Source organism: Oncorhynchus nerka, unplaced genomic scaffold, assembly GCF_034236695.1.
Source record: "Oncorhynchus nerka isolate Pitt River unplaced genomic scaffold, Oner_Uvic_2.0 unplaced_scaffold_690, whole genome shotgun sequence".
In the NCBI taxonomy this organism is placed as follows: domain Eukaryota; kingdom Metazoa; phylum Chordata; class Actinopteri; order Salmoniformes; family Salmonidae; genus Oncorhynchus; species Oncorhynchus nerka.
In genome coordinates this window covers 351,176-378,542 of record NW_027040475.1, presented here as the reverse complement: position 1 = coordinate 378,542, position 27,367 = coordinate 351,176, and the positions used below count along the sequence as shown (strand labels likewise).

The 27,367-nt window shown below is 45.8% G+C and overlaps 1 protein-coding gene across 1 annotated transcript in view; it reads right to left on the bottom strand.

The window, feature by feature from the left end:
- LOC115125652 (plexin-A4-like) overlaps nucleotides 1-27,367 on the bottom strand; it is a gene marked incomplete at its 3' end in the record, with an annotated part of 305,241 nt that overhangs the window by 56,205 nt on the left and 221,669 nt on the right. The window contains exons 20-22 of the mRNA XM_065017000.1: nucleotides 7,395-7,461; nucleotides 6,439-6,585; nucleotides 3,396-3,555 (exon numbers count right to left, since the gene is read on the bottom strand). Of these exons, the coding sequence (XP_064873072.1) occupies nucleotides 3,396-3,555; nucleotides 6,439-6,585; nucleotides 7,395-7,461 (374 nt within the window). The remainder of the gene's footprint in view (nucleotides 1-3,395; nucleotides 3,556-6,438; nucleotides 6,586-7,394; nucleotides 7,462-27,367) is intronic.

Genomic DNA, 27,367 nt, shown 5'->3' with positions numbered 1-27,367 from the left:
AGGTAGTGTTGTCATACTGCAGAGGGGGAAGCAGTGAAGGTTGTTGAGGTAGTGTTGTCATACTGCAGAGGGGGAAGCAGTGAAGGTTGTTGAGGTAGTGTTGTTATACTGCAGAGGGGGAAGCAGCACACACATGTACTTGCATACGCATATACACACACACACAATTCACTCCCCCCACCCTCACACACGTACCTATACCTCCCCACACACACAAAGCAGGTCTTTCTTGGGTTGGTTCTCACACCCTGTCCCCTCCTATCGTGCCTCCCTCAGGGGGACCCGGCATGGGGAATTAAAAACAATATCTGGGACAAAAAAAAACGTGTCAAATTTGTTTTCAGGAGAGCCTGCAAGATGGAAACTGAGGATTGTCAATATGGGGGAGGAGGTTGGGGGAAGAGTTTGTCCGGACTAGGGAGGCCCGTTGATCTGTTAGTGGAATCATGCAGAGATGCTTCCTCTCCCTCTGAGTGGACCGTTCCATTCGGTGTAATATCCTTCTACCTATTGTCTTTTATACAAGACATAAATGACACCGCTTCCCTCCTAAACTACTTCATGTAGTCACAATGCCCCCCAGACGCTGTGACGACACGCAGTGAGTTCCCCTCAGACTAAATGTCCAATTCTCTGTAATAATACTAAACAATAAGACAACACACTGCCCGGTGGGCGCCATGAAACTGCCCGGTGGGCGCCACGAAACTTCCCGGTGGGCACCATGAAACTGCCCGGTGGGCGCCATGAAACTCCCCGGTGGGCGCCATGAAACTGCCCGGTGGGCGCCATGAAACTGCCCGGTGGGCGCCATTAAACTCCCCGGTGGGCGCCATGAAACTGCCCGGTGGGCGCCATGAAACTGCCCGGTGGGCGCCATGAAACTGCCCGGTGGGCGCCATGAAACTGCCCGGTGGGCGCCTTTAAACTCCCCGGTGGGCGCCATTAAACTCCCCGGTGGGCGCCATTAAACTCCCCGGTGGGCGCCATGAAACTGCCCGGTGGGCGCCATGAAACTGCCCGGTGGGCGCCATGAAACTGCCCGGTGGGCGCCATGAAACTGCCCGGTGGGCGCCATTAAACTCCCCGGTGGGCGCCATGAAACTGCCCGGTGGGCGCCATTAAACTCCCCGGTGGGCGCCATGAAACTGCCCGGTGGGTGCCATTAAACTCCCCGGTGGGCGCCATGAAACTGCCCGGTGGGCGCCATTAAACTCCACGGTGGGCGCCATTAAACTGCCCAGTGGGCGCCATGAAACTGCCCAGTGGGCGCCATTAAACTGCCCAGTGGGCGCCATGAAACTGCCCGGTGGGCACCATGAAACTGCCCGGTGGGCGCCATGAAACTGCCCGGTGGCACCATGAAACTCCCCGGTGGGCGCCATGAAACTCCCCGGTGGGCGCCATGAAACTGCCCGGTGGCACCATGAAACTCCCCGGTGGGCGCCATGAAACTGCCCGGTGGGCACCATGAAACTGCCCGGTGGGCGCCACGAAACTGCCCGGTGGGCGCCACGAAACTGCCCGGTGGGCGCCATGAAACTGCCCAGTGGGCACCATGAAACTGCCCGGTGGGTGCCATTAAACTCCCCGGTGGGCGCCATGAAACTCCCCGGTGGGCACCATGAAACTCCCCGGTGGGCACCATTAAACTGCCCGGTGGGCGCCATGAAACTGCCCGGTGGGCGCCATGAAACTCCCCGGTGGGCGCCATTAAACTCCTCGGTGGGCGCCATGAAACAGCCCGGTGGGCGCCATGAAACAATTTCGCAATGGAGCGCTCGCCAAAAACCTAAACCAATCTCTTCACTTATCAGAGAGACATTCCCCCATCACAGCTCCGTATGCCATTATAAATATACTATTACTAAGAAAACACAGGGCACACACACACACACACACACACACACACACACACACACACACACACACACACACACACACACACACACACCATCCTGATATGTGAATCCATAAAAAGGCTCGCCACTCACCATCTACCTAGAAAGACCTGACGAAATTGATGGAATACAATCAGGAAATAAAACACACACACACTTAGGCGTGATAGGCCGTGCAGCCGGAAGATGTAGTTGTGACCTGTGCTCCCTCTCCGGCCTCTAGGTCACCAGGCTGCTTGTTACGGCGCACACCTGTCACCATCGTTACGTGCACCTGCGCGTCGTCAGACTCACCTGGACTCCATCACTTCCCTGATTACCTTCCCTATATATGTCACTCCCTTTGGTTCCTTCCCCAGGCATCATTGTTTCTGTTCCAGTTTCATGTCTGTGTGCTGTTTGTGTTTTCTTGTTTTGTATTATGTTCCATGTATTTTTTTAGACACACACTCCCTGAACTTGCTTCCCGACTCTCAGCTCTCTCGTTACAGGGACGTACAGGGGGAGCAGGTCACCACTCCTCACTACTACAAACAGAGACAATTAGTCATCTTATAACACCATTAGGAAATAACCTTGGTGAAGAAAATGACAACCCAGTCTACTGAGAACAGGAAGTAAGAAAGAATGAGAGAAGAAGAGAAAGCTGGAGTGAAAGAAAAGAAGTCCGATCTCTTCGAAAGTTTCACAGAAAAAAAATATAAGATTGAGGAGGTTTGGGGATCTGAGAGCCTCTCCATTGATTACTTGATCAATCATGTGAGTCAGAGTGTGGTCAACAGGGCTGGATCGATGGGGAGTCGGAGAGGCAAGAGAACAATCACACAGCACCAGACATAGGAGCCAGAGAGAGGTCTGCTGGACTCAACTCTCCTGAGATCTATGGAGGGAGGCTGGTGTTGAGTCTCTCTGAACACTACTGTAATTTCAAGAAGAAGTCTTGAGAATCAATGGGTGTAGATCACAGGTGTCAAACTCATTCCACGGAGGGCCGAGTGGCTGCGAGTTTCTCGCTCCTCCCTTGTACCGGATTGATGAATTAGGGTCACTAATTAGTAAGGAACTCCCCTCACCTGGTTGTCTATGACTTAATTGAAAGGAGAAATCAAAAAGCAGCAGACACTAAGCCCTCTGTGGAATGAGTTTAACATCCCTGGTGTGGAGGAACATGAGAACTCTCACAATGGCCTCCACATGTTCAATAACTGAAGACTCATCAACACCGATTTGTCCACGTGATGGAAAAATAACTCAATGTTTGTCAATTAAAAACAGAAAATACAATATATATTTGCAATAATAATTCCAGATGTTAACCTTTTCAACTCCAGGGAACATTTTCTCCATTTGTACCCGTATATGGTTGCTGTAGAAAAAGGGGCTCATTGACTGATCAGACTTGTATTCACCCAAACGGATTTCCAATAAGAAATGTTTTCGTTTTCCATTGCATAACATTTAGCTACAGAGTGCCCTAATGAACGGGGATCCTACCTAGGTCCATGTCAGAGGCCTTCTGTCGGTGGGAGTGGGGAACGTTCTTGTATATGGCGTCCAGGATCTTTTCCTTCACCTGGCTGATGGAGTCACAGTTCAACACCTTCACCTGGATCTCAGGGCTCTTCTCATTGTCCGGGTGGATGCAGTTCACCACCTGTAGAGAACAGGGACAAGACCTGGAGTTATACACCTGCTATTACAATAGGAGTACAGTTCACCACCTGTAGAGAACAGGGACAAGACCTGGAGTTATACACCTGCTATTACAATAGGAGTACAGTTCACCACCTGTAGAGAACAGGGACAAGACCTGGAGTTATACACCTGCTATTACAATAGGAGTACAGTTCACCACCTGTAGAGAACAGGGACAGGACCTGGAGTTATACGCCTGCTATTACAATAGGAGTACAGTTCACCACCTGTAGAGAACAGAGACAAGACCTGGAGTTATACACCTGCTATTACAATAGGAGAACAGTTCACCACCTGTAGAGAACAGAGACAAGACCTGGAGTTATACGCCTGCTATTACAATAGGAGTACAGTTCACCACCTGTAGAGAACAGGGACAAGACCTGGAGTTATACACCTGCTATTACAATAGGAGTACAGTTCAGTTCACCACCTGTAGAGAACAGGGACAAGACCTGGAGTTATACACCTGCTATTACAATAGGAGTACAGTTCACCACCTGTAGAGAACAGGGACAGGACCTGGAGTTATACACCTGCTATTACAATAGGAGTACAGTTCACCACCTGTAGAGAACAGGGACAAGGCCTGGAGTTATACGCCTGCTATTACAATAGGAGTACAGTTCACCACCTGTAGAGAACAGGGACAGGACCTGGAGTTATACACCTGCTATTACAATAGGAGTACAGTTCACCACCTGTAGAGAACAGGGACAAGACCTGGAGTTATACGCCTGCTATTACAATAGGAGTACAGTTCACCACCTGTAGAGAACAGGGACAGGACCTGGAGTTATACACCTGCTATTACAATAGGAGTACAGTTCACCACCTGTAGAGAACAGGGACAAGACCTGGAGTTATACACCTGCTATTACAATAGGAGTACAGTTCACCACCTGTAGAGAACAGGGACAAGACCTGGAGTTATACACCTGCTATTACAATAGGAGTACAGTTCACCACCTGTAGAGAACAGGGACAAGACCTGGAGTTATACACCTGCTATTACAATAGGAGTACAGTTCACCACCTGTAGAGAACAGGGACAGGACCTGGAGTTATACACCTGCTATTACAATATGAGTACAGTTCACCACCTGTAGAGAACAGGGACAAGACCTGGAGTTATACACCTGCTATTACAATAGGAGTACAGTTCACCACCTGTAGAGAACAGGGACAGGACCTGGAGTTATACACCTGCTATTACAATAGGAGTACAGTTCACCACCTGTAGAGAACAGGGACAAGACCTGGAGTTATACACCTGCTATTACAATAGGAGAACAGTTCACCACCTGTAGAGAACAGGGACAGGACCTGGAGTTATACACCTGATATTACAATAGGAGTACAGTTCACCACCTGTAGAGAACAGGGACAGGACCTGGAGTTATACACCTGCTATTACAATAGGAGTACAGTTCACCACCTGTAGAGAACAGGGACAAGACCTGGAGTTATACACCTGCTATTACAATAGGAGTACAGTTCACCACCTGTAGAGAACAGGGACAGGACCTGGAGTTATACACCTGCTATTACAATAGGAGTACAGTTCACCACCTGTAGAGAACAGGGACAAGACCTGGAGTTATACACCTGCTATTACAATAGGAGAACAGTTCACCACCTGTAGAGAACAGGGACAGGACCTGGAGTTATACACCTGATATTACAATAGGAGTACAGTTCACCACCTGTAGAGAACAGGGACAGGACCTGGAGTTATACACCTGCTATTACAATAGGAGAACAGTTCACCACCTGTAGAGAACAGGGACAGGTATTTTTTCTATAGAATAGAGAACCACATAAGTAGTTGATGGGATTCAGGTATGCTGTGTCTCGGCTGATAATTATATTGGAGATGGAGACACATTCTGTGGGATGACGATAATCCAACTATGGCGTGGTCGTTGGATATCAGGTTTGAAAGAGGCCATTCTGTATCTGTCAAGTCTGGTGACAGTCTTTCCTGTAATAGAAATGGGTATTCAGAGAAACTGGCCTCCCAGGGGGGGTCTGACACGGCATGGCTACCTTGAGTCGATGAGTGGTTAACAAGCTAATTATTATCGCACGGTTATTATCATTCACAGTGAATACATCAGCCATCATCATCATCATCATCATCTACGCAATTGAGGCTCTCGCCAGATGTAATTACATGGTCCAAGGGAAAGAAGGAGTCCATTTACATAAGAAAGAGAAAATAAAATACTTCATGGTCCCATGCTGTTCCCAGTACAATTCTATACCTCTATCGTTGAGCAGATAATTACATGTTGTGAAAGGGCCACTCCATCATCAAGCCTTCTAGATTGATTGAGACAGAGATACTGTTTCTCACGGCCAACTAAAATAACTATTGCTCTCCAGGCTATCTGAGCCACACTGTGTGTTTCCTGGGAAGGGTTTGATTTGTCTTACAGAGACATTGAGGTAGTAACAAACTGCCTGGCTGGGTGTCTTGTCTTCCCTCAGTCAGCTCAGGTCACAGTGATGGAGGAGATGAATGAAGGTGATCAGAGAGTAGAACAGAAAGAGAGACCAGGGAAACAACCGGTCTTCCTGGCCTCCTCCCCCTCTTCCTCGCCTCCTCCCCCTCTTCCTCGCCTCCTCACCCCCCTCCTCACCCCCCCCTCTCTTCCTCGCCTCCTCCCTCTGTCAGCTCCGGTCTCTAAAAGAAAGTGAGGTCAGTGAGCCCTCTTCCAGTCAGGCGTGAAAGGAGGCGGGTGGCTGGGTGTTACCGTGTCCAAAACCCCTTCCTTCCCCTCCCCACCCCACAAAATGCAGTTCCTACCCCAGCCCAGTTCCTACCCCAGACCCTTACCAGCATCTTGTAGTCGATTTGCTGTCTGATGAGTTTATCCTCGCTAAGCGAGTAGCGCGCCTCGCCAGTGATGGAGTCTATAGGCCCCTTTTCCATCTGCTGCTTGATGGCACAGAAGAGGGAGAAGAGGGGCTCGCCCGCACACTCCTGTGTAGAGAGGGATGGTGAGAGACAGACAGACAGAGAGAGACAGAGACAGAGACAGAGACAGAGAGAGAGAGAGAGACAGACAGACAGACAGACAGACAGACAGACAGACAGACAGACAGACAGACAGACAGACAGACAGACAGACAGACAGACAGACAGACAGACAGACAGACAGACAGACAGACAGACAGACAGACAGACAGACAGACAGACAGACAGACAGACAGACAGACAGACAGGGAGACAGGGAGACAGAGAGAGACCGAGACAGAGAGAGAGAGACAGACAGACAGACAGACAGAGATTGGTGTCAAAAATATAACCTTAACCCTAAATTTAACCATAGCTCCTAACCCTAACACGAACCCCATTTCCTAACCCTAAACCTAATTGTAATGCCATTTCCTAACCCTAACCCTAACACGAACCCGATTTCCTAACCCTAAACCTAATTGTAATGCCATTTCATAACCCTAAACCTAATTGTAATGCCAATACTAATTCTAACCTTAACCCTAAACCCCCTAGAAACAGCATTTTACCCTGTGGGGACTAACAAAATGTTACTATTTTTTACTTTTCTGGTGGGGACTATTCTTGTGGGGACACGTCCACACACACAAACAAACACACGCACACATACATGGACAAACGCCCACGGACAGACACACAGACACACACAAAAACACACAGACACACACACAGACACTTTACCATATTACACACTCTCACAGACATGAAGCTAGAGGAGCTGAATGGGTGAGCAAAGCAGAATGTATCAGAGTGAAGTGTATGCAGACATTGACCTTTAGGAACTTGTATAGCAGGAAGGTGAACCAGTTGGTCAGCATTTTCTCTGCCACAGACTCCGTCCTGAAATCAACAGAGACATTCCATCAACATACCATCCCTCACAACCATCACAAATACTCAATATGATCATCAAATTCCCCACAAAACCAGGACTGTCGTAATGAATAGGGGCTTTTGTTACACAAACATCATTGCAAAAACATTTTTGGCTCTCACTTCTAAAGGCCCCAATCTTCCTGCCGATGCCTTTTATATTCAGGCACGCCAAGGGCACCTAAGCTACGCTGGGGTCTTAATAGAAGAGAAAGCAATTAAAACCTTTATTTGATCCCATTGGGATTGATGTCATTAGAAGGGCCTGTAATAATACTGGCCTCATTATTAACCTCTCCCTCCTTAGCTCATTCACACTCACTGTCTGGGACGACACAGCACATCACATTACAATAGAAAGTGAATGCACACATCCATCGCCCTGCTCTCTTTCTCTCTCTGTTATGTCCGGTCTCTCGTGCCAGTGGGCGCTACGCTGGCGTGACTAATCGGGGCACCGTTCACTGGGCTACCACAGGCGGCCATACCGTGTGAATGGATAATATTCATGTGCACAATAACAAACAGCAGGGTCTGAAAGGCGAGAGGCGGGGATCGGATATCCTTTGACACGTCTCTGGCTCCTGTGTGGTGGGTAATCTGCCAAGAACCCCCCACCCCCTCACCCCACCACCACCTCAATGAGGCATGGCCACAGGCATCAATATTTCAGGATTAGGCCATTGTGTGTGTGCACGCCCCCTTGCCCCTTGTGTCATTCGGTTGCCACCTGCAGCCTCCCCCTGGCCCCTCCTCTCAGAGCCCTCCTGGCCCATCCTCTCAGAGCCCTCCTGGCCCCTCCTATCAGAGCCCTCCTGGCCCCTCCACTCAGAGCCCTCCTGGCCCCTCCTATCAGAGCCCTCCTGGCCCCTCCACTCAGAGCCCTCCTGGCACCTCCTATCAGAGCCCTCCTGGCCCCTCCTATCAGAGCCCTCCTGGCCCCTCCTATCAGAGCCCTCCTGGCCCCTCCACTCAGAGCCCTCCTGGCACCTCTTAGGAGGACCATCGCAATTAGAGATGGAGGATTGTGCCCGCTGTGCCAATAGGCCGGGCCTGGCACCCCCTGCCAACCAGAATTGGCACAACACCTGGATGGGATTAACATCCTGCTCTGCTTGCGCCCGCACTTTTATGTTGGTGCGGCGGCCGAGAGAGTCCTCGGCTCCAGGGTCAGGGAGGTCACGTTTCATCTTTCCTTTCATGTGTCCCTCACTCTATTCCTCCCCTCCACTCCCTCATTCTCTCTCCCTCCTCCCTCCTCTCCCCTCAGACCCTGTCCCCTTACTTGTAATCATTCACACTTCCAAATGGTCTCCATGTAGACAAATTCAGCACATCAATCAAAGGGATGAAAAGAGAGTGTAAAAGGGAGAGGTGGAGAAGAAATGACTTGGAGATGGAGGGAGGAGGAGTCTCAGTAAAAGACAAGAATAACAGAATGACTTGGAGATGGAGGGAGAATGACTTGGAGATGGAGGGAGGAGGAGTCTCAGTAAAAGACAAGAATAACAGAATGACTTGGAGATGGAGGGAGGAGGAGTCTCAGTAAAAGACAAGAATAACAGAATGACTTGGAGATGGAGGGAGGAGTCTCAGTAAAAGACAAGAATAACAGAATGGCTTGGAGATGGAGGGAGGAGGAGTCTCAGTAAAAGACAAGAATAACAGAATGACTTGGAGATGGAGGGAGGAGGAGTCTCAGTAAAAGACAAGAATAACAGAATGACTTGGAGATGGAGGGAGGAGGAGTCTCAGTAAAAGACAAGAATAACAGAATGACTTGGAGATGGAGGGAGGAGGAGTCTCAGTAAAAGACAAGAATAACAGAATGACTTGGAGATGGAGGGAGGAGGAGTCTCAGTAAAAGACAAGAATAACAGAATGACTTGGAGATGGAGGAGGAGTCTCAGTAAAAGACAAGAATAACAGAATGACTTGGAGATGGAGGGAGGAGGAGTCTCAGTAAAAGACAAGAATAACAGAATGACTTGGAGATGGAGGGAGGAGGAGTCTCAGTAAAAGACAAGAATAACAGAATGACTTGGAGATGGAGGGAGGAGGAGTCTCAGTAAAAGACAAGAATAACAGAATGACTTGGAGATGGAGGGAGGAGGGGTCTCAGTAAAAGACAAGAATAACAGAATGACTTGGAGATGGAGGGAGGAGGAGTCTCAGTAAAAGACAAGAATAACAGAATGACTTGGAGATGGAGGGAGGAGGGGTCTCAGTAAAAGACAAGAATAACAGAATGACTTGGAGATGGAGGGAGGAGGAGTCTCAGTAAAAGACAAGAATAACAGAATGACTTGGAGATGGAGGGAGGAGGGGTCTCAGTAAAAGACAAGAATAACAGAATGACTTGGAGATGGAGGGAGGAGGGGTCTCAGTAAAAGACAAGAATAACAGAATGACTTGGAGATGGAGGGAGGAGGAGTCTCAGTAAAAGACAAGAATAACAGAATGACTTGGAGATGGAGGGAGGAGGAGTCTCAGTAAAAGACAAGAATAACAGAATGACTTGGAGATGGAGGGAGGAGGAGTCTCAGTAAAAGACAAGAATAACAGAATGACTTGGAGATGGAGGGAGGAGGAGTCTCAGTAAAAGACAAGAATAACAGAATGACTTGGAGATGGAGGGAGGAGGAGTCTCAGTAAAAGACAAGAATAACAGAATGACTTGGAGATGGAGGGAGGAGGAGTCTCAGTAAAAGACAAGAATAACAGAATGACTTGGAGATGGAGGGAGGAGGAGTCTCAGTAAAAGACAAGAATAACAGAATGGCTTGGAGATGGAGGGAGGAGGAGTCTCAGTAAAAGACAAGAATAACAGAATGACTTGGAGATGGAGGGAGGAGGAGTCTCAGTAAAAGACAAGAATAACAGAATGACTTGGAGATGGAGGGAGGAGGAGTCTCAGTAAAAGACAAGAATAACAGAATGGCTTGGAGATGGAGGGAGGAGGGGTCTCAGTAAAAGACAAGAATAACAGAATGACTTGGAGATGGAGGGAGGAGGAGTCTCAGTAAAAGACAAGAATAACAGAATGACTTGGAGATGGAGGGAGGAGGGGTCTCAGTAAAAGACAAGAATAACAGAATGACTTGGAGATGGAGGGAGGAGGAGTCTCAGTAAAAGACAAGAATAACAGAATGACTTGGAGATGGAGGGAGGAGGAGTCTCAGTAAAAGACAAGAATAACAGAATGACTTGGAGATGGAGGGAGGAGGGGTCTCAGTAAAAGACAAGAATAACAGAATGACTTGGAGATGGAGGGAGGAGGAGTCTCAGTAAAAGACAAGAATAACAGAATGACTTGGAGATGGAGGGAGGAGGGGTCTCAGTAAAAGACAAGAATAACAGAATGACTTGGAGATGGAGGGAGGAGGAGTCTCAGTAAAAGACAAGAATAACAGAATGACTTGGAGATGGAGGGAGGAGGGGTCTCAGTAAAAGACAAGAATAACAGAATGACTTGGAGATGGAGGGAGGAGGAGTCTCAGTAAAAGACAAGAATAACAGAATGACTTGGAGATGGAGGGAGGAGGAGTCTCAGTAAAAGACAAGAATAACAGAATGACTTGGAGATGGAGGGAGGAGGGGTCTCAGTAAAAGACAAGAATAACAGAATGACTTGGAGATGGAGGGAGGAGGAGGGTCTCAGTAAAAGACAAGAATAACAGAATGACTTGGAGATGGAGGGAGGAGGAGTCTCAGTAAAAGACAAGAATAACAGAATGACTTGGAGATGGAGGGAGGAGGGTCTCAGTAAAAGACAAGAATAACAGAATGACTTGGAGATGGAGGGAGGAGGGGTCTCAGTAAAAGACAAGAATAACAGAATGACTTGGAGATGGAGGGAGGAGGAGTCTCAGTAAAAGACAAGAATAACAGAATGACTTGGAGATGGAGGGAGGAGGAGTCTCAGTAAAAGACAAGAATAACAGAATGACTTGGAGATGGAGGGAGGAGGAGTCTCAGTAAAAGACAAGAATAACAGAATGACTTGGAGATGGAGGGAGGAGGGGTCTCAGTAAAAGACAAGAATAACAGAATGACTTGGAGATGGAGGGAGGAGGGTCTCAGTAAAAGACAAGAATAACAGAATGACTTGGAGATGGAGGGAGGAGGGGTCTCAGTAAAAGACAAGAATAACAGAATGACTTGGAGATGGAGGGAGGAGGAGTCTCAGTAAAAGACAAGAATAACAGAATGACTTGGAGATGGAGGGAGGAGGGGTCTCAGTAAAAGACAAGAATAACAGAATGACTTGGAGATGGAGGGAGGAGGAGTCTCAGTAAAAGACAAGAATAACAGAATGACTTGGAGATGGAGGGAGGAGGGGTCTCAGTAAAAGACAAGAATAACAGAATGACTTGGAGATGGAGGGAGGAGGAGTCTCAGTAAAAGACAAGAATAACAGAATGACTTGGAGATGGAGGGAGGAGGGGTCTCAGTAAAAGACAAGAATAACAGAATGACTTGGAGATGGAGGGAGGAGGAGTCTCAGTAAAAGGAAGAATAACAGAATGACTTGGAGATGAAGGGAGGAGGGGTCTCAGTAAAAGACAAGAATAACAGAATGACTTGGAGATGGAGGGAGGAGTCTCAGTAAAAGACAAGAATAACAGAATGGCTTGGAGATGGAGGGAGGAGTCTCAGTAAAAGACAAGAATAACAGAATGACTTGGAGATGGAGGGAGGAGGAGTCTCAGTAAAAGACAAGAATAACAGAATGACTTGGAGATGGAGGGAGGAGGGGTCTCAGTAAAAGACAAGAATAACAGAATGACTTGGAGATGGAGGGAGGAGGAGTCTCAGTAAAAGACAAGAATAACAGAATGACTTGGAGATGGAGGGAGGAGGGGTCTCAGTAAAAGACAAGAATAACAGAATGACTTGGAGATGGAGGGAGGAGGAGTCTCAGTAAAAGACAAGAATAACAGAATGACTTGGAGATGGAGGGAGGAGGAGTCTCAGTAAAAGACAAGAATAACAGAATGACTTGGAGATGGAGGGAGGAGGGGTCTCAGTAAAAGACAAGAATAACAGAATGACTTGGAGATGGAGGGAGGAGGAGTCTCAGTAAAAGACAAGAATAACAGAATGACTTGGAGATGGAGGGAGGAGGAGTCTCAGTAAAAGACAAGAATAACAGAATGACTTGGAGATGGAGGGAGGAGGAGTCTCAGTAAAAGACAAGAATAACAGAATGACTTGGAGATGGAGGGAGGAGGGGTCTCAGTAAAAGACAAGAATAACAGAATGACTTGGAGATGGAGGGAGGAGGGTCTCAGTAAAAGACAAGAATAACAGAATGACTTGGAGATGGAGGGAGGAGGGGTCTCAGTAAAAGACAAGAATAACAGAATGACTTGGAGATGGAGGGAGGAGGAGTCTCAGTAAAAGACAAGAATAACAGAATGACTTGGAGATGGAGGGAGGAGGGGTCTCAGTAAAAGACAAGAATAACAGAATGACTTGGAGATGGAGGGAGGAGGAGTCTCAGTAAAAGACAAGAATAACAGAATGACTTGGAGATGGAGGGAGGAGGGGTCTCAGTAAAAGACAAGAATAACAGAATGACTTGGAGATGGAGGGAGGAGGAGTCTCAGTAAAAGACAAGAATAACAGAATGACTTGGAGATGGAGGGAGGAGGGGTCTCAGTAAAAGACAAGAATAACAGAATGACTTGGAGATGGAGGGAGGAGGAGTCTCAGTAAAAGACAAGAATAACAGAATGACTTGGAGATGGAGGGAGGAGGAGTCTCAGTAAAAGACAAGAATAACAGAATGACTTGGAGATGGAGGGAGGAGTCTCAGTAAAAGACAAGAATAACAGAATGACTTGGAGATGGAGGGAGGAGGAGTCTCAGTAAAAGACAAGAATAACAGAATGACTTGGAGATGGAGGGAGGAGAGTCTCAGTAAAAGACAAGAATAACAGAATGACTTGGAGATGGAGGGAGGAGGAGTCTCAGTAAAAGACAAGAATAACAGAATGACTTGGAGATGGAGGGAGGAGTCTCAGTAAAAGACAAGAATAACAGAATGACTTGGAGATGGAGGGAGGAGGAGTCTCAGTAAAAGACAAGAATAACAGAATGACTTGGAGATGGAGGGAGGAGGAGTCTCAGTAAAAGACAAGAATAACAGAATGACTTGGAGATGGAGGGAGGAGGAGTCTCAGTAAAAGACAAGAATAACAGAATGACTTGGAGATGGAGGGAGGAGGGGTCTCAGTAAAAGACAAGAATAACAGAATGACTTGGAGATGGAGGGAGGAGGGGTCTCAGTAAAAGACAAGAATAACAGAATGACTTGGAGATGGAGGGAGGAGTCTCAGTAAAAGACAAGAATAACAGAATGACTTGGAGATGGAGGGAGGAGGAGTCTCAGTAAAAGACAAGAATAACAGAATGACTTGGAGATGGAGGGAGGAGGAGTCTCAGTAAAAGACAAGAATAACAGAATGACTTGGAGATGGAGGGAGGAGGAGTCTCAGTAAAAGACAAGAATAACAGAATGACTTGGAGATGGAGGGAGGAGGGTCTCAGTAAAAGACAAGAATAACAGAATGACTTGGAGATGGAGGGAGGAGGAGTCTCAGTAAAAGACAAGAATAACAGAATGACTTGGAGATGGAGGGAGGAGGAGTCTCAGTAAAAGACAAGAATAACAGAATGACTTGGAGATGGAGGGAGGAGGGGTCTCAGTAAAAGACAAGAATAACAGAATGACTTGGAGATGGAGGGAGGAGGAGTCTCAGTAAAAGACAAGAATAACAGAATGACTTGGAGATGGAGGGAGGAGGAGTCTCAGTAAAAGACAAGAATAACAGAATGACTTGGAGATGGAGGGAGGAGGGGTCTCAGTAAAAGACAAGAATAACAGAATGACTTGGAGATGGAGGGAGGAGGAGTCTCAGTAAAAGACAAGAATAACAGAATGACTTGGAGATGGAGGGAGGAGGAGTCTCAGTAAAAGACAAGAATAACAGAATGACTTGGAGATGGAGGGAGGAGGAGTCTCAGTAAAAGACAAGAATAACAGAATGACTTGGAGATGGAGGGAGGAGGGGTCTCAGTAAAAGACAAGAATAACAGAATGACTTGGAGATGGAGGGAGGAGGAGTCTCAGTAAAAGACAAGAATAACAGAATGACTTGGAGATGGAGGGAGGAGGGGTCTCAGTAAAAGACAAGAATAACAGAATGACTTGGAGATGGAGGGAGGAGGAGTCTCAGTAAAAGACAAGAATAACAGAATGACTTGGAGATGGAGGGAGGAGGAGTCTCAGTAAAAGACAAGAATAACAGAATGACTTGGAGATGGAGGGAGGAGGAGTCTCAGTAAAAGACAAGAATAACAGAATGACTTGGAGATGGAGGGAGGAGGGGTCTCAGTAAAAGACAAGAATAACAGAATGACTTGGAGATGGAGGGAGGAGGAGTCTCAGTAAAAGACAAGAATAACAGAATGACTTGGAGATGGAGGGAGGAGGGGTCTCAGTAAAAGACAAGAATAACAGAATGACTTGGAGATGGAGGGAGGAGGAGTCTCAGTAAAAGACAAGAATAACAGAATGACTTGGAGATGGAGGGAGGAGGGGTCTCAGTAAAAGACAAGAATAACAGAATGACTTGGAGATGGAGGGAGGAGGAGTCTCAGTAAAAGACAAGAATAACAGAATGACTTGGAGATGGAGGGAGGAGGAGTCTCAGTAAAAGACAAGAATAACAGAATGACTTGGAGATGGAGGGAGGAGGGGTCTCAGTAAAAGACAAGAATAACAGAATGACTTGGAGATGGAGGGAGGAGGAGTCTCAGTAAAAGACAAGAATAACAGAATGACTTGGAGATGGAGGGAGGAGGGTCTCAGTAAAAGACAAGAATAACAGAATGACTTGGAGATGGAGGGAGGAGGAGTCTCAGTAAAAGACAAGAATAACAGAATGACTTGGAGATGGAGGGAGGAGGGGTCTCAGTAAAAGACAAGAATAACAGAATGACTTGGAGATGGAGGGAGGAGGGGTCTCAGTAAAAGACAAGAATAACAGAATGACTTGGAGATGGAGGGAGGAGGAGTCTCAGTAAAAGACAAGAATAACAGAATGACTTGGAGATGGAGGGAGGAGGGGTCTCAGTAAAAGACAAGAATAACAGAATGACTTGGAGATGGAGGGAGGAGGAGTCTCAGTAAAAGACAAGAATAACAGAATGACTTGGAGATGGAGGGAGGAGAGGTCTCAGTAAAAGACAAGAATAACAGAATGACTTGGAGATGGAGGGAGGAGGAGTCTCAGTAAAAGACAAGAATAACAGAATGACTTGGAGATGGAGGGAGGAGGGGTCTCAATAAAAGACAAGAATAACAGAATGACTTGGAGATGGAGGGAGGAGGGGTCTCAGTAAAAGACAAGAATAACAGAATGACTTGGAGATGGAGGGAGGAGGAGTCTCAGTAAAAGACAAGAATAACAGAATGACTTGGAGATGGAGGGAGGAGGAGTCTCAGTAAAAGACAAGAATAACAGAATGACTTGGAGATGGAGGGAGGAGGAGTCTCAGTAAAAGACAAGAATAACAGAATGACTTGGAGATGGAGGGAGGAGGGGTCTCAAGTAAAAGACAAAGAATAACAGAATGACTTGGAGATGGAGGGAGGAGGAGTCTCAGTAAAAGACAAGAATAACAGAATGACTTGGAGATGGAGGGAGGAGGGGTCTCAGTAAAAGACAAGAATAACAGAATGACTTGGAGATGGAGGGAGGAGGAGTCTCAGTAAAAGACAAGAATAACAGAATGACTTGGAGATGGAGGGAGGAGGGGTCTCAGTAAAAGACAAGAATAACAGAATGACTTGGAGATGGAGGGAGGAGTCTCAGTAAAATGGAAGAATAACAGAATGACATGGAGATGGAGGGAGGAGGAGTCTCAGTAAAAGACAAGAATAACAGAATGACTTGGAGATGGAGGGAGGAGGGGTCTCAGTAAAAGACAAGAATAACAGAATGACTTGGAGATGGAGGGAGGAGGAGTCTCAGTAAAAGACAAGAATAACAGAATGGCTTGGAGATGGAGGGAGGAGGGGTCTCAGTAAAAGACAAGAATTACAGAATGACTTGGAGATGGAGGGAGGAGGAGTCTCAGTAAAAGACAAGAATAACAGAATGACTTGGAGATGGAGGGAGGAGGGGTCTCAGTAAAAGACAAGAATAACAGAATGACTTGGAGATGGAGGGAGGAGGGGTCTCAGTAAAAGACAAGAATAACAGAATGACTTGGAGATGGAGGGAGGAGGGGTCTCAGTAAAAGACAAGAATAACAGAATGACTTGGAGATGGAGGGAGGAGGAGTCTCAGTAAAAGACAAGAATAACAGAATGACTTGGAGATGGAGGGAGGAGGAGTCTCAGTAAAAGACAAGAATAACAGATTGACTTGGAGATGGAGGGAGGAGGGGTCTCAGTAAAAGACAAGAATAACAGAATGACTTGGAGATGGAGGGAGGAGGAGTCTCAGTAAAAGACAAGAATAACAGAATGACTTGGAGATGGAGGGAGGAGGGGTCTCAGTAAAAGACAAGAATAACAGAATGACTTGGAGATGGAGGGAGGAGGAGTCTCAGTAAAAGACAAGAATAAAGAATGACTTGGAGATGGAGGGAGGAGGAGTCTCAGTAAAAGACAAGAATAACAGAATGACTTGGAGATGGAGGGAGGAGGGGTCTCAGTAAAAGACAAGAATAACAGAATGACTTGGAGATGGAGGGAGGAGGAGTCTCAGTAAAAGACAAGAATAACAGAATGACTTGGAGATGGAGGGAGGAGGAGTCTCAGTAAAAGACAAGAATAACAGAATGACTTGGAGATGGAGGGAGGAGGGGTCTCAGTAAAAGACAAGAATAACAGAATGACTTGGAGATGGAGGGAGGAGGAGTCTCAGTAAAAGACAAGAATAACAGAATGACTTGGAGATGGAGGGAGGAGGAGTCTCAGTAAAAGACAAGAATAACAGAATGACTTGGAGATGGAGGGAGGAGGAGTCTCAGTAAAAGACAAGAATAACAGAATGACTTGGAGATGGAGGGAGGAGGGGTCTCAGTAAAAGACAAGAATAACAGAATGACTTGGAGATGGAGGGAGGAGGAGTCTCAGTAAAAGACAAGAATAACAGAATGACTTGGAGATGGAGGGAGGAGGGGTCTCAGTAAAAGACAAGAATAACAGAATGACTTGGAGATGGAGGGAGGAGGAGTCTCAGTAAAAGACAAGAATAACAGAATGACTTGGAGATGGAGGGAGGAGGGGTCTCAGTAAAAGACAAGAATAACAGAATGACTTGGAGATGGAGGGAGGAGGGGTCTCAGTAAAAGACAAGAATAACAGAATGACTTGGAGATGGAGGGAGGAGGAGTCTCAGTAAAAGACAAGAATAACAGAATGACTTGGAGATGGAGGGAGGAGGGGTCTCAATAAAAGACAAGAATAACAGAATGACTTGGAGATGGAGGGAGGAGGAGTCTCAGTAAAAGACAAGAATAACAGAATGACTTGGAGATGGAGGGAGGAGGAGTCTCAGTAAAAGACAAGAATAACAGAATGACTTGGAGATGGAGGGAGGAGGAGTCTCAGTAAAAGACAAGAATAACAGAATGACTTGGAGATGGAGGGAGGAGGGGTCTCAATAAAAGACAATAATAACAGAATGACTTGGAGATGGAGGGAGGAGGAGTCTCAGTAAAAGACAAGAATAACAGAATGACTTGGAGATGGAGGGAGGAGGAGTCTCAGTAAAAGACAAGAATAACAGAATGACTTGGAGATGGAGGGAGGAGGAGTCTCAGTAAAAGACAAGAATAACAGAATGACTTGGAGATGGAGGGAGGAGGGTCTCAGTAAAAGACAAGAATAACAGAATGACTTGGAGATGGAGGGAGGAGGAGTCTCAGTAAAAGACAAGAATAACAGAATGACTTGGAGATGGAGGGAGGAGGAGTCTCAGTAAAAGACAAGAATAACAGAATGACTTGGAGATGGAGGGAGGAGGAGTCTCAGTAAAAGACAAGAATAACAGAATGACTTGGAGATGGAGGGAGGAGGGGTCTCAGTAAAAGACAAGAATAACAGAATGACTTGGAGATGGAGGGAGGAGGAGTCTCAGTAAAAGACAAGAATAACAGAATGACTTGGAGATGGAGGGAGGAGGGGTCTCAGTAAAAGACAAGAATAACAGAATGACTTGGAGATGGAGGGAGGAGGAGTCTCAGTAAAAGACAAGAATAACAGAATGACTTGGAGATGGAGGGAGGAGGGGTCTCAGTAAAAGACAAGAATAACAGAATGACTTGGAGATGGAGGGAGGAGGAGTCTCAGTAAAAGACAAGAATAACAGAATGACTTGGAGATGGAGGGAGGAGGAGTCTCAGTAAAAGACAAGAATAACAGAATGACTTGGAGATGGAGGGAGGAGGGGTCTCAGTAAAAGACAAGAATAACAGAATGACTTGGAGATGGAGGGAGGAGGAGTCTCAGTAAAAGACAAGAATAACAGAATGACTTGGAGATGGAGGGAGGAGGAGTCTCAGTAAAAGACAAGAATAACAGAATGACTTGGAGATGGAGGGAGGAGGGGTCTCAGTAAAAGACAAGAATAACAGAATGACTTGGAGATGGAGGGAGGAGGAGTCTCAGTAAAAGACAAGAATAACAGAATGACTTGGAGATGGAGGGAGGAGGAGTCTCAGTAAAAGACAAGAATAACAGAATGACTTGGAGATGGAGGGAGGAGGAGTCTCAGTAAAAGACAAGAATAACAGAATGGCTTGGAGATGGAGGGAGGAGGGTCTCAGTAAAAGACAAGAATAACAGAATGACTTGGAGATGGAGGGAGGAGGAGTCTCAGTAAAAGACAAGAATAACAGAATGACTTGGAGATGGAGGGAGGAGGGGTCTCAGTAAAAGACAAGAATAACAGAATGACTTGGAGATGGAGGGAGGAGGAGTCTCAGTAAAAGACAAGAATAACAGAATGACTTGGAGATGGAGGGAGGAGGGGTCTCAGTAAAAGACAAGAATAACAGAATGACTTGGAGATGGAGGGAGGAGGGGTCTCAGTAAAAGACAAGAATAACAGAATGACTTGGAGATGGAGGGAGGAGGAGTCTCAGTAAAAGACAAGAATAACAGAATGACTTGGAGATGGAGGGAGGAGGGGTCTCAGTAAAAGACAAGAATAACAGAATGACTTGGAGATGGAGGGAGGAGGAGTCTCAGTAAAAGACAAGAATAACAGAATGACTTGGAGATGGAGGGAGGAGGAGTCTCAGTAAAAGACAAGAATAACAGAATGACTTGGAGATGGAGGGAGGAGGAGTCTCAGTAAAAGACAAGAATAACAGAATGACTTGGAGATGGAGGGAGGAGGGGTCTCAATAAAAGACAATAATAACAGAATGACTTGGAGATGGAGGGAGGAGGAGTCTCAGTAAAAGACAAGAATAACAGAATGACTTGGAGATGGAGGGAGGAGGGGTCTCAGTAAAAGACAAGAATAACAGAATGACTTGGAGATGGAGGGAGGAGGAGTCTCAGTAAAAGACAAGAATAACAGAATGACTTGGAGATGGAGGGAGGAGGAGTCTCAGTAAAAGACAAGAATAACAGAATGACTTGGAGATGGAGGGAGGAGGAGTCTCAGTAAAAGACAAGAATAACAGAATGACTTGGAGATGGAGGGAGGAGGAGTCTCAGTAAAAGACAAGAATAACAGAATGACTTGGAGATGGAGGGAGGAGGGGTCTCAGTAAAAGACAAGAATAACAGAATGACTTGGAGATGGAGGGAGGAGGGGTCTCAATAAAAGACAAGAATAACAGAATGACTTGGAGATGGAGGGAGGAGGGGTCTCAGTAAAAGACAAGAATAACAGAATGACTTGGAGATGGAGGGAGGAGGAGTCTCAGTAAAAGACAAGAATAACAGAATGACTTGGAGATGGAGGGAGGAGGGGTCTCAGTAAAAGACAAGAATAACAGAATGACTTGGAGATGGAGGGAGGAGGAGTCTCAGTAAAAGACAAGAATAACAGAATGACTTGGAGATGGAGGGAGGAGGGGTCTCAGTAAAAGACAAGAATAACAGAATGACTTGGAGATGGAGGGAGGAGGAGTCTCAGTAAAAGACAAGAATAACAGAATGACTTGGAGATGGAGGGAGGAGGGGTCTCAGTAAAAGACAAGAATAACAGAATGACTTGGAGATGGAGGGAGGAGTCTCAGTAAAATGGAAGAATAACAGAATGACATGGAGATGGAGGGAGGAGGAGTCTCAGTAAAAGACAAGAATAACAGAATGACTTGGAGATGGAGGGAGGAGTCTCAGTAAAAGACAAGAATAACAGAATGACTTGGAGATGGAGTGAGGAGTCTCAGTAAAAGACAAGAATAACAGAATGACTTGGAGATGGAGGGAGGAGTCTCAGTAAAAGACAAGAATAACAGAATGACTTGGAGATGGAGGGAGGAGGAGTCTCAGTAAAATACAAGAATAACAGAATGACTTGGAGATGGAGGGAGGAGGGGTCTCAGTAAAAGACAAGAATAACAGAATGACTTGGAGATGGAGGGAGGAGGAGTCTCAGTAAAAGACAAGAATAACAGAATGACTTGGAGATGGAGGGAGGAGGGGTCTCAGTAAAAGACAAGAATAACAGAATGACTTGGAGATGGAGGGAGGAGGAGTCTCAGTAAAAGACAAGAATAACAGAATGACTTGGAGATGGAGGGAGGAGGGGTCTCAATAAAAGACAAGAATAACAGAATGACTTGGAGATGGAGGGAGGAGGGGTCTCAGTAAAAGACAAGAATAACAGAATGACTTGGAGATGGAGGGAGGAGGAGTCTCAGTAAAAGACAAGAATAACAGAATGACTTGGAGATGGAGGGAGGAGGAGTCTCAGTAAAAGACAAGAATAACAGAATGACTTGGAGATGGAGGGAGGAGGAGTCTCAGTAAAAGACAAGAATAACAGAATGACTTGGAGATGGAGGGAGGAGGGGTCTCAGTAAAAGACAAGAATAACAGAATGACTTGGAGATGGAGGGAGGAGGGGTCTCAATAAAAGACAAGAATAACAGAATGACTTGGAGATGGAGGGAGGAGGGGTCTCAGTAAAAGACAAGAATAACAGAATGACTTGGAGATGGAGGGAGGAGGAGTCTCAGTAAAAGACAAGAATAACAGAATGACTTGGAGATGGAGGGAGGAGGGGTCTCAGTAAAAGACAAGAATAACAGAATGACTTGGAGATGGAGGGAGGAGGAGTCTCAGTAAAAGACAAGAATAACAGAATGACTTGGAGATGGAGGGAGGAGGGGTCTCAGTAAAAGACAAGAATAACAGAATGACTTGGAGATGGAGGGAGGAGGAGTCTCAGTAAAAGACAAGAATAACAGAATGACTTGGAGATGGAGGGAGGAGGGGTCTCAGTAAAAGACAAGAATAACAGAATGACTTGGAGATGGAGGGAGGAGTCTCAGTAAAATGGAAGAATAACAGAATGACATGGAGATGGAGGGAGGAGGAGTCTCAGTAAAAGACAAGAATAACAGAATGACTTGGAGATGGAGGGAGGAGTCTCAGTAAAAGACAAGAATAACAGAATGACTTGGAGATGGAGTGAGGAGTCTCAGTAAAAGACAAGAATAACAGAATGACTTGGAGATGGAGGGAGGAGTCTCAGTAAAAGACAAGAATAACAGAATGACTTGGAGATGGAGGGAGGAGGAGTCTCAGTAAAATACAAGAATAACAGAATGACTTGGAGATGGAGGGAGGAGTCTCAGTAAAAGACAAGAATAACAGAATGACTTGGAGATGGAGGGAGGAGGGGTCTCAGTAAAAGACAAGAATAACAGAATGACTTGGAGATGGAGGGAGGAGTCTCGGTAAAATGGAAGAATAACAGAATGACTTGGAGATGGAGGGAGGAGGAGTCTCAGTAAAAGACAAGAATAACAGAATGACTTGGAGATGGAGGGAGGAGGGGTCTCAGTAAAAGACAAGAATAACAGAATGACTTGGAGATGGAGGGAGGAGGGGTCTCAGTAAAAGACAAGAATAACAGAATGACTTGGAGATGGAGGGAGGAGTCTCAGTAAAACACAAGAATAACAGAATGACTTGGAGATGGAGGGAGGAGGAGTCTCAGTAAAAGACAAGAATAACAGAATGACTTGGAGATGGAGGGAGGAGGAGTCTCAGTAAAAGACAAGAATAACAGAATGACTTGGAGATGGAGGGAGGAGGAGTCTCAGTAAAAGACAAGAATAACAGAATGACTTGGAGATGGAGGGAGGAGGAGTCTCAGTAAAAGACAAGAATAACAGAATGACTTGGAGATGGAGGGAGGAGGAGTCTCAGTAAAAGACAAGAATAACAGAATGACTTGGAGATGGAGGGAGGAGGAGTCTCAGTAAAAGACAAGAATAACAGAATGACTTGGAGATGGAGGGAGGAGGGGTCTCAGTAAAAGACAAGAATAACAGAATGACTTGGAGATGGAGGGAGGAGGAGTCTCAGTAAAAGACAAGAATAACAGAATGACTTGGAGATGGAGGGAGGAGGAGTCTCAGTAAAAGACAAGAATAACAGAATGACTTGGAGATGGAGGGAGGAGGGGTCTCAGTAAAAGACAAGAATAACAGAATGACTTGGAGATGGAGGGAGGAGGGGTCTCAGTAAAAGACAAGAATAACAGAATGACTTGGAGATGGAGGGAGGAGGAGTCTCAGTAAAAGACAAGAATAACAGAATGACTTGGAGATGGAGGGAGGAGGGAGTCTCAGTAAAAGACAAGAATAACAGAATGACTTGGAGATGGAGGGAGGAGGGGTCTCAGTAAAAGACAAGAATAACAGAATGACTTGGAGATGGAGGGAGGAGGAGTCTCAGTAAAAGACAAGAATAACAGAATGACTTGGAGATGGAGGGAGGAGGGGTCTCAGTAAAAGACAAGAATAACAGAATGACTTGGAGATGGAGGGAGGAGGAGTCTCAGTAAAAGACAAGAATAACAGAATGACTTGGAGATGGAGGGAGGAGGGTCTCAGTAAAAGACAAGAATAACAGAATGACTTGGAGATGGAGGGAGGAGGAGTCTCAGTAAAAGACAAGAATAACAGAATGACTTGGAGATGGAGGGAGGAGGAGTCTCAGTAAAAGACAAGAATAACAGAATGACTTGGAGATGGAGGGAGGAGGAGTCTCAGTAAAAGACAAGAATAACAGAATGACTTGGAGATGGAGGGAGGAGGAGTCTCAGTAAAAGACAAGAATAACAGAATGACTTGGAGATGGAGGGAGGAGGGGTCTCAGTAAAAGACAAGAATAACAGAATGACTTGGAGATGGAGGGAGGAGGAGTCTCAGTAAAAGACAAGAATAACAGAATGACTTGGAGATGGAGGGAGGAGGGGTCTCAGTAAAAGACAAGAATAACAGAATGACTTGGAGATGGAGGGAGGAGGAGTCTCAGTAAAAGACAAGAATAACAGAATGACTTGGAGATGGAGGGAGGAGGGGTCTCAGTAAAAGACAAGAATAACAGAATGACTTGGAGATGGAGGGAGGAGGAGTCTCAGTAAAAGACAAGAATAACAGAATGACTTGGAGATGGAGGGAGGAGGAGTCTCAGTAAAAGACAAGAATAACAGAATGACTTGGAGATGGAGGGAGGAGGGGTCTCAGTAAAAGACAAGAATAACAGAATGACTTGGAGATGGAGGGAGGAGGAGTCTCAGTAAAAGACAAGAATAACAGAATGACTTGGAGATGGAGGGAGGAGGGGTCTCAGTAAAAGACAAGAATAACAGAATGACTTGGAGATGGAGGGAGGAGGGGTCTCAGTAAAAGACAAGAATAACAGAATGACTTGGAGATGGAGGGAGGAGGAGTCTCAGTAAAAGACAAGAATAACAGAATGACTTGGAGATGGAGGGAGGAGGAGTCTCAGTAAAAGACAAGAATAACAGAATGACTTGGAGATGGAGGGAGGAGGAGTCTCAGTAAAAGACAAGAATAACAGAATGACTTGGAGATGGAGGGAGGAGGAGTCTCAGTAAAAGACAAGAATAACAGAATGACTTGGAGATGGAGGGAGGAGGAGTCTCAGTAAAAGACAAGAATAACAGAATGACTTGGAGATGGAGGGAGGAGGGGTCTCAGTAAAAGACAAGAATAACAGAATGACTTGGAGATGGAGGGAGGAGGAGTCTCAGTAAAAGACAAGAATAACAGAATGACTTGGAGATGGAGGGAGGAGGGGTCTCAGTAAAAGACAAGAATAACAGAATGACTTGGAGATGGAGGGAGGAGGAGTCTCAGTAAAAGACAAGAATAACAGAATGACTTGGAGATGGAGGGAGGAGGGTCTCAGTAAAAGACAAGAATAACAGAATGACTTGGAGATGGAGGGAGGAGGAGTCTCAGTAAAAGACAAGAATAACAGAATGACTTGGAGATGGAGGGAGGAGGGGTCTCAGTAAAAGACAAGAATAACAGAATGACTTGGAGATGGAGGGAGGAGGAGTCTCAGTAAAAGACAAGAATAACAGAATGACTTGGAGATGGAGGGAGGAGGAGTCTCAGTAAAAGACAAGAATAACAGAATGACTTGGAGATGGAGGGAGGAGGGGTCTCAGTAAAAGACAAGAATAACAGAATGACTTGGAGATGGAGGGAGGAGGAGTCTCAGTAAAAGACAAGAATAACAGAATGACTTGGAGATGGAGGGAGGAGGAGTCTCAGTAAAAGACAAGAATAACAGAATGACTTGGAGATGGAGGGAGGAGGGTCTCAGTAAAAGACAAGAATAACAGAATGACTTGGAGATGGAGGGAGGAGGAGTCTCAGTAAAAGACAAGAATAACAGAATGACTTGGAGATGGAGGGAGGAGGAGTCTCAGTAAAAGACAAGAATAACAGAATGACTTGGAGATGGAGGGAGGAGGAGTCTCAGTAAAAGACAAGAATAACAGAATGACTTGGAGATGGAGGGAGGAGGGGTCTCAGTAAAAGACAAGAATAACAGAATGACTTGGAGATGGAGGGAGGAGGAGTCTCAGTAAAAGACAAGAATAACAGAATGACTTGGAGATGGAGGGAGGAGGAGTCTCAGTAAAAGACAAGAATAACAGAATGACTTGGAGATGGAGGGAGGAGGAGTCTCAGTAAAAGACAAGAATAACAGAATGACTTGGAGATGGAGGGAGGAGGGGTCTCAGTAAAAGACAAGAATAACAGAATGACTTGGAGATGGAGGGAGGAGGGGTCTCAGTAAAAGACAAGAATAACAGAATGACTTGGAGATGGAGGGAGGAGGAGTCTCAGTAAAAGACAAGAATAACAGAATGACTTGGAGATGGAGGGAGGAGGGGTCTCAGTAAAAGACAAGAATAACAGAATGACTTGGAGATGGAGGGAGGAGGAGTCTCAGTAAAAGACAAGAATAACAGAATGACTTGGAGATGGAGGGAGGAGGAGTCTCAGTAAAAGACAAGAATAACAGAATGACTTGGAGATGGAGGGAGGAGGAGTCTCAGTAAAAGACAAGAATAACAGAATGACTTGGAGATGGAGGGAGGAGGGGTCTCAGTAAAAGACAAGAATAACAGAATGACTTGGAGATGGAGGGAGGAGGAGTCTCAGTAAAAGACAAGAATAACAGAATGACTTGGAGATGGAGGGAGGAGGAGTCTCAGTAAAAGACAAGAATAACAGAATGACTTGGAGATGGAGGGAGGAGGAGTCTCAGTAAAAGACAAGAATAACAGAATGACTTGGAGATGGAGGGAGGAGGAGTCTCAGTAAAAGACAAGAATAACAGAATGACTTGGAGATGGAGGGAGGAGGAGTCTCAGTAAAAGACAAGAATAACAGAATGACTTGGAGATGGAGGGAGGAGGAGTCTCAGTAAAAGACAAGAATAACAGAATGACTTGGAGATGGAGGGAGGAGGGGTCTCAGTAAAAGACAAGAATAACAGAATGACTTGGAGATGGAGGGAGGAGGAGTCTCAGTAAAAGACAAGAATAACAGAATGACTTGGAGATGGAGGGAGGAGGAGTCTCAGTAAAAGACAAGAATAACAGAATGACTTGGAGATGGAGGGAGGAGGAGTCTCAGTAAAAGACAAGAATAACAGAATGACTTGGAGATGGAGGGAGGAGGAGTCTCAGTAAAAGACAAGAATAACAGAATGACTTGGAGATGGAGGGAGGAGGAGTCTCAGTAAAAGACAAGAATAACAGAATGACTTGGAGATGGAGGGAGGAGGAGTCTCAGTAAAAGACAAGAATAACAGAATGACTTGGAGATGGAGGGAGGAGGAGTCTCAGTAAAAGACAAGAATAACAGAATGACTTGGAGATGGAGGGAGGAGGGGTCTCAGTAAAAGACAAGAATAACAGAATGACTTGGAGATGGAGGGAGGAGGAGTCTCAGTAAAAGACAAGAATAACAGAATGACTTGGAGATGGAGGGAGGAGGAGTCTCAGTAAAAGACAAGAATAACAGAATGACTTGGAGATGGAGGGAGGAGGAGTCTCAGTAAAAGACAAGAATAACAGAATGACTTGGAGATGGAGGGAGGAGGAGTCTCAGTAAAAGACAAGAATAACAGAATGACTTGGAGATGGAGGGAGGAGGGGTCTCAGTAAAAGACAAGAATAACAGAATGACTTGGAGATGGAGGGAGGAGGAGTCTCAGTAAAAGACAAGAATAACAGAATGACTTGGAGATGGAGGGAGGAGGGTCTCAGTAAAAGACAAGAATAACAGAATGACTTGGAGATGGAGGGAGGAGGAGTCTCAGTAA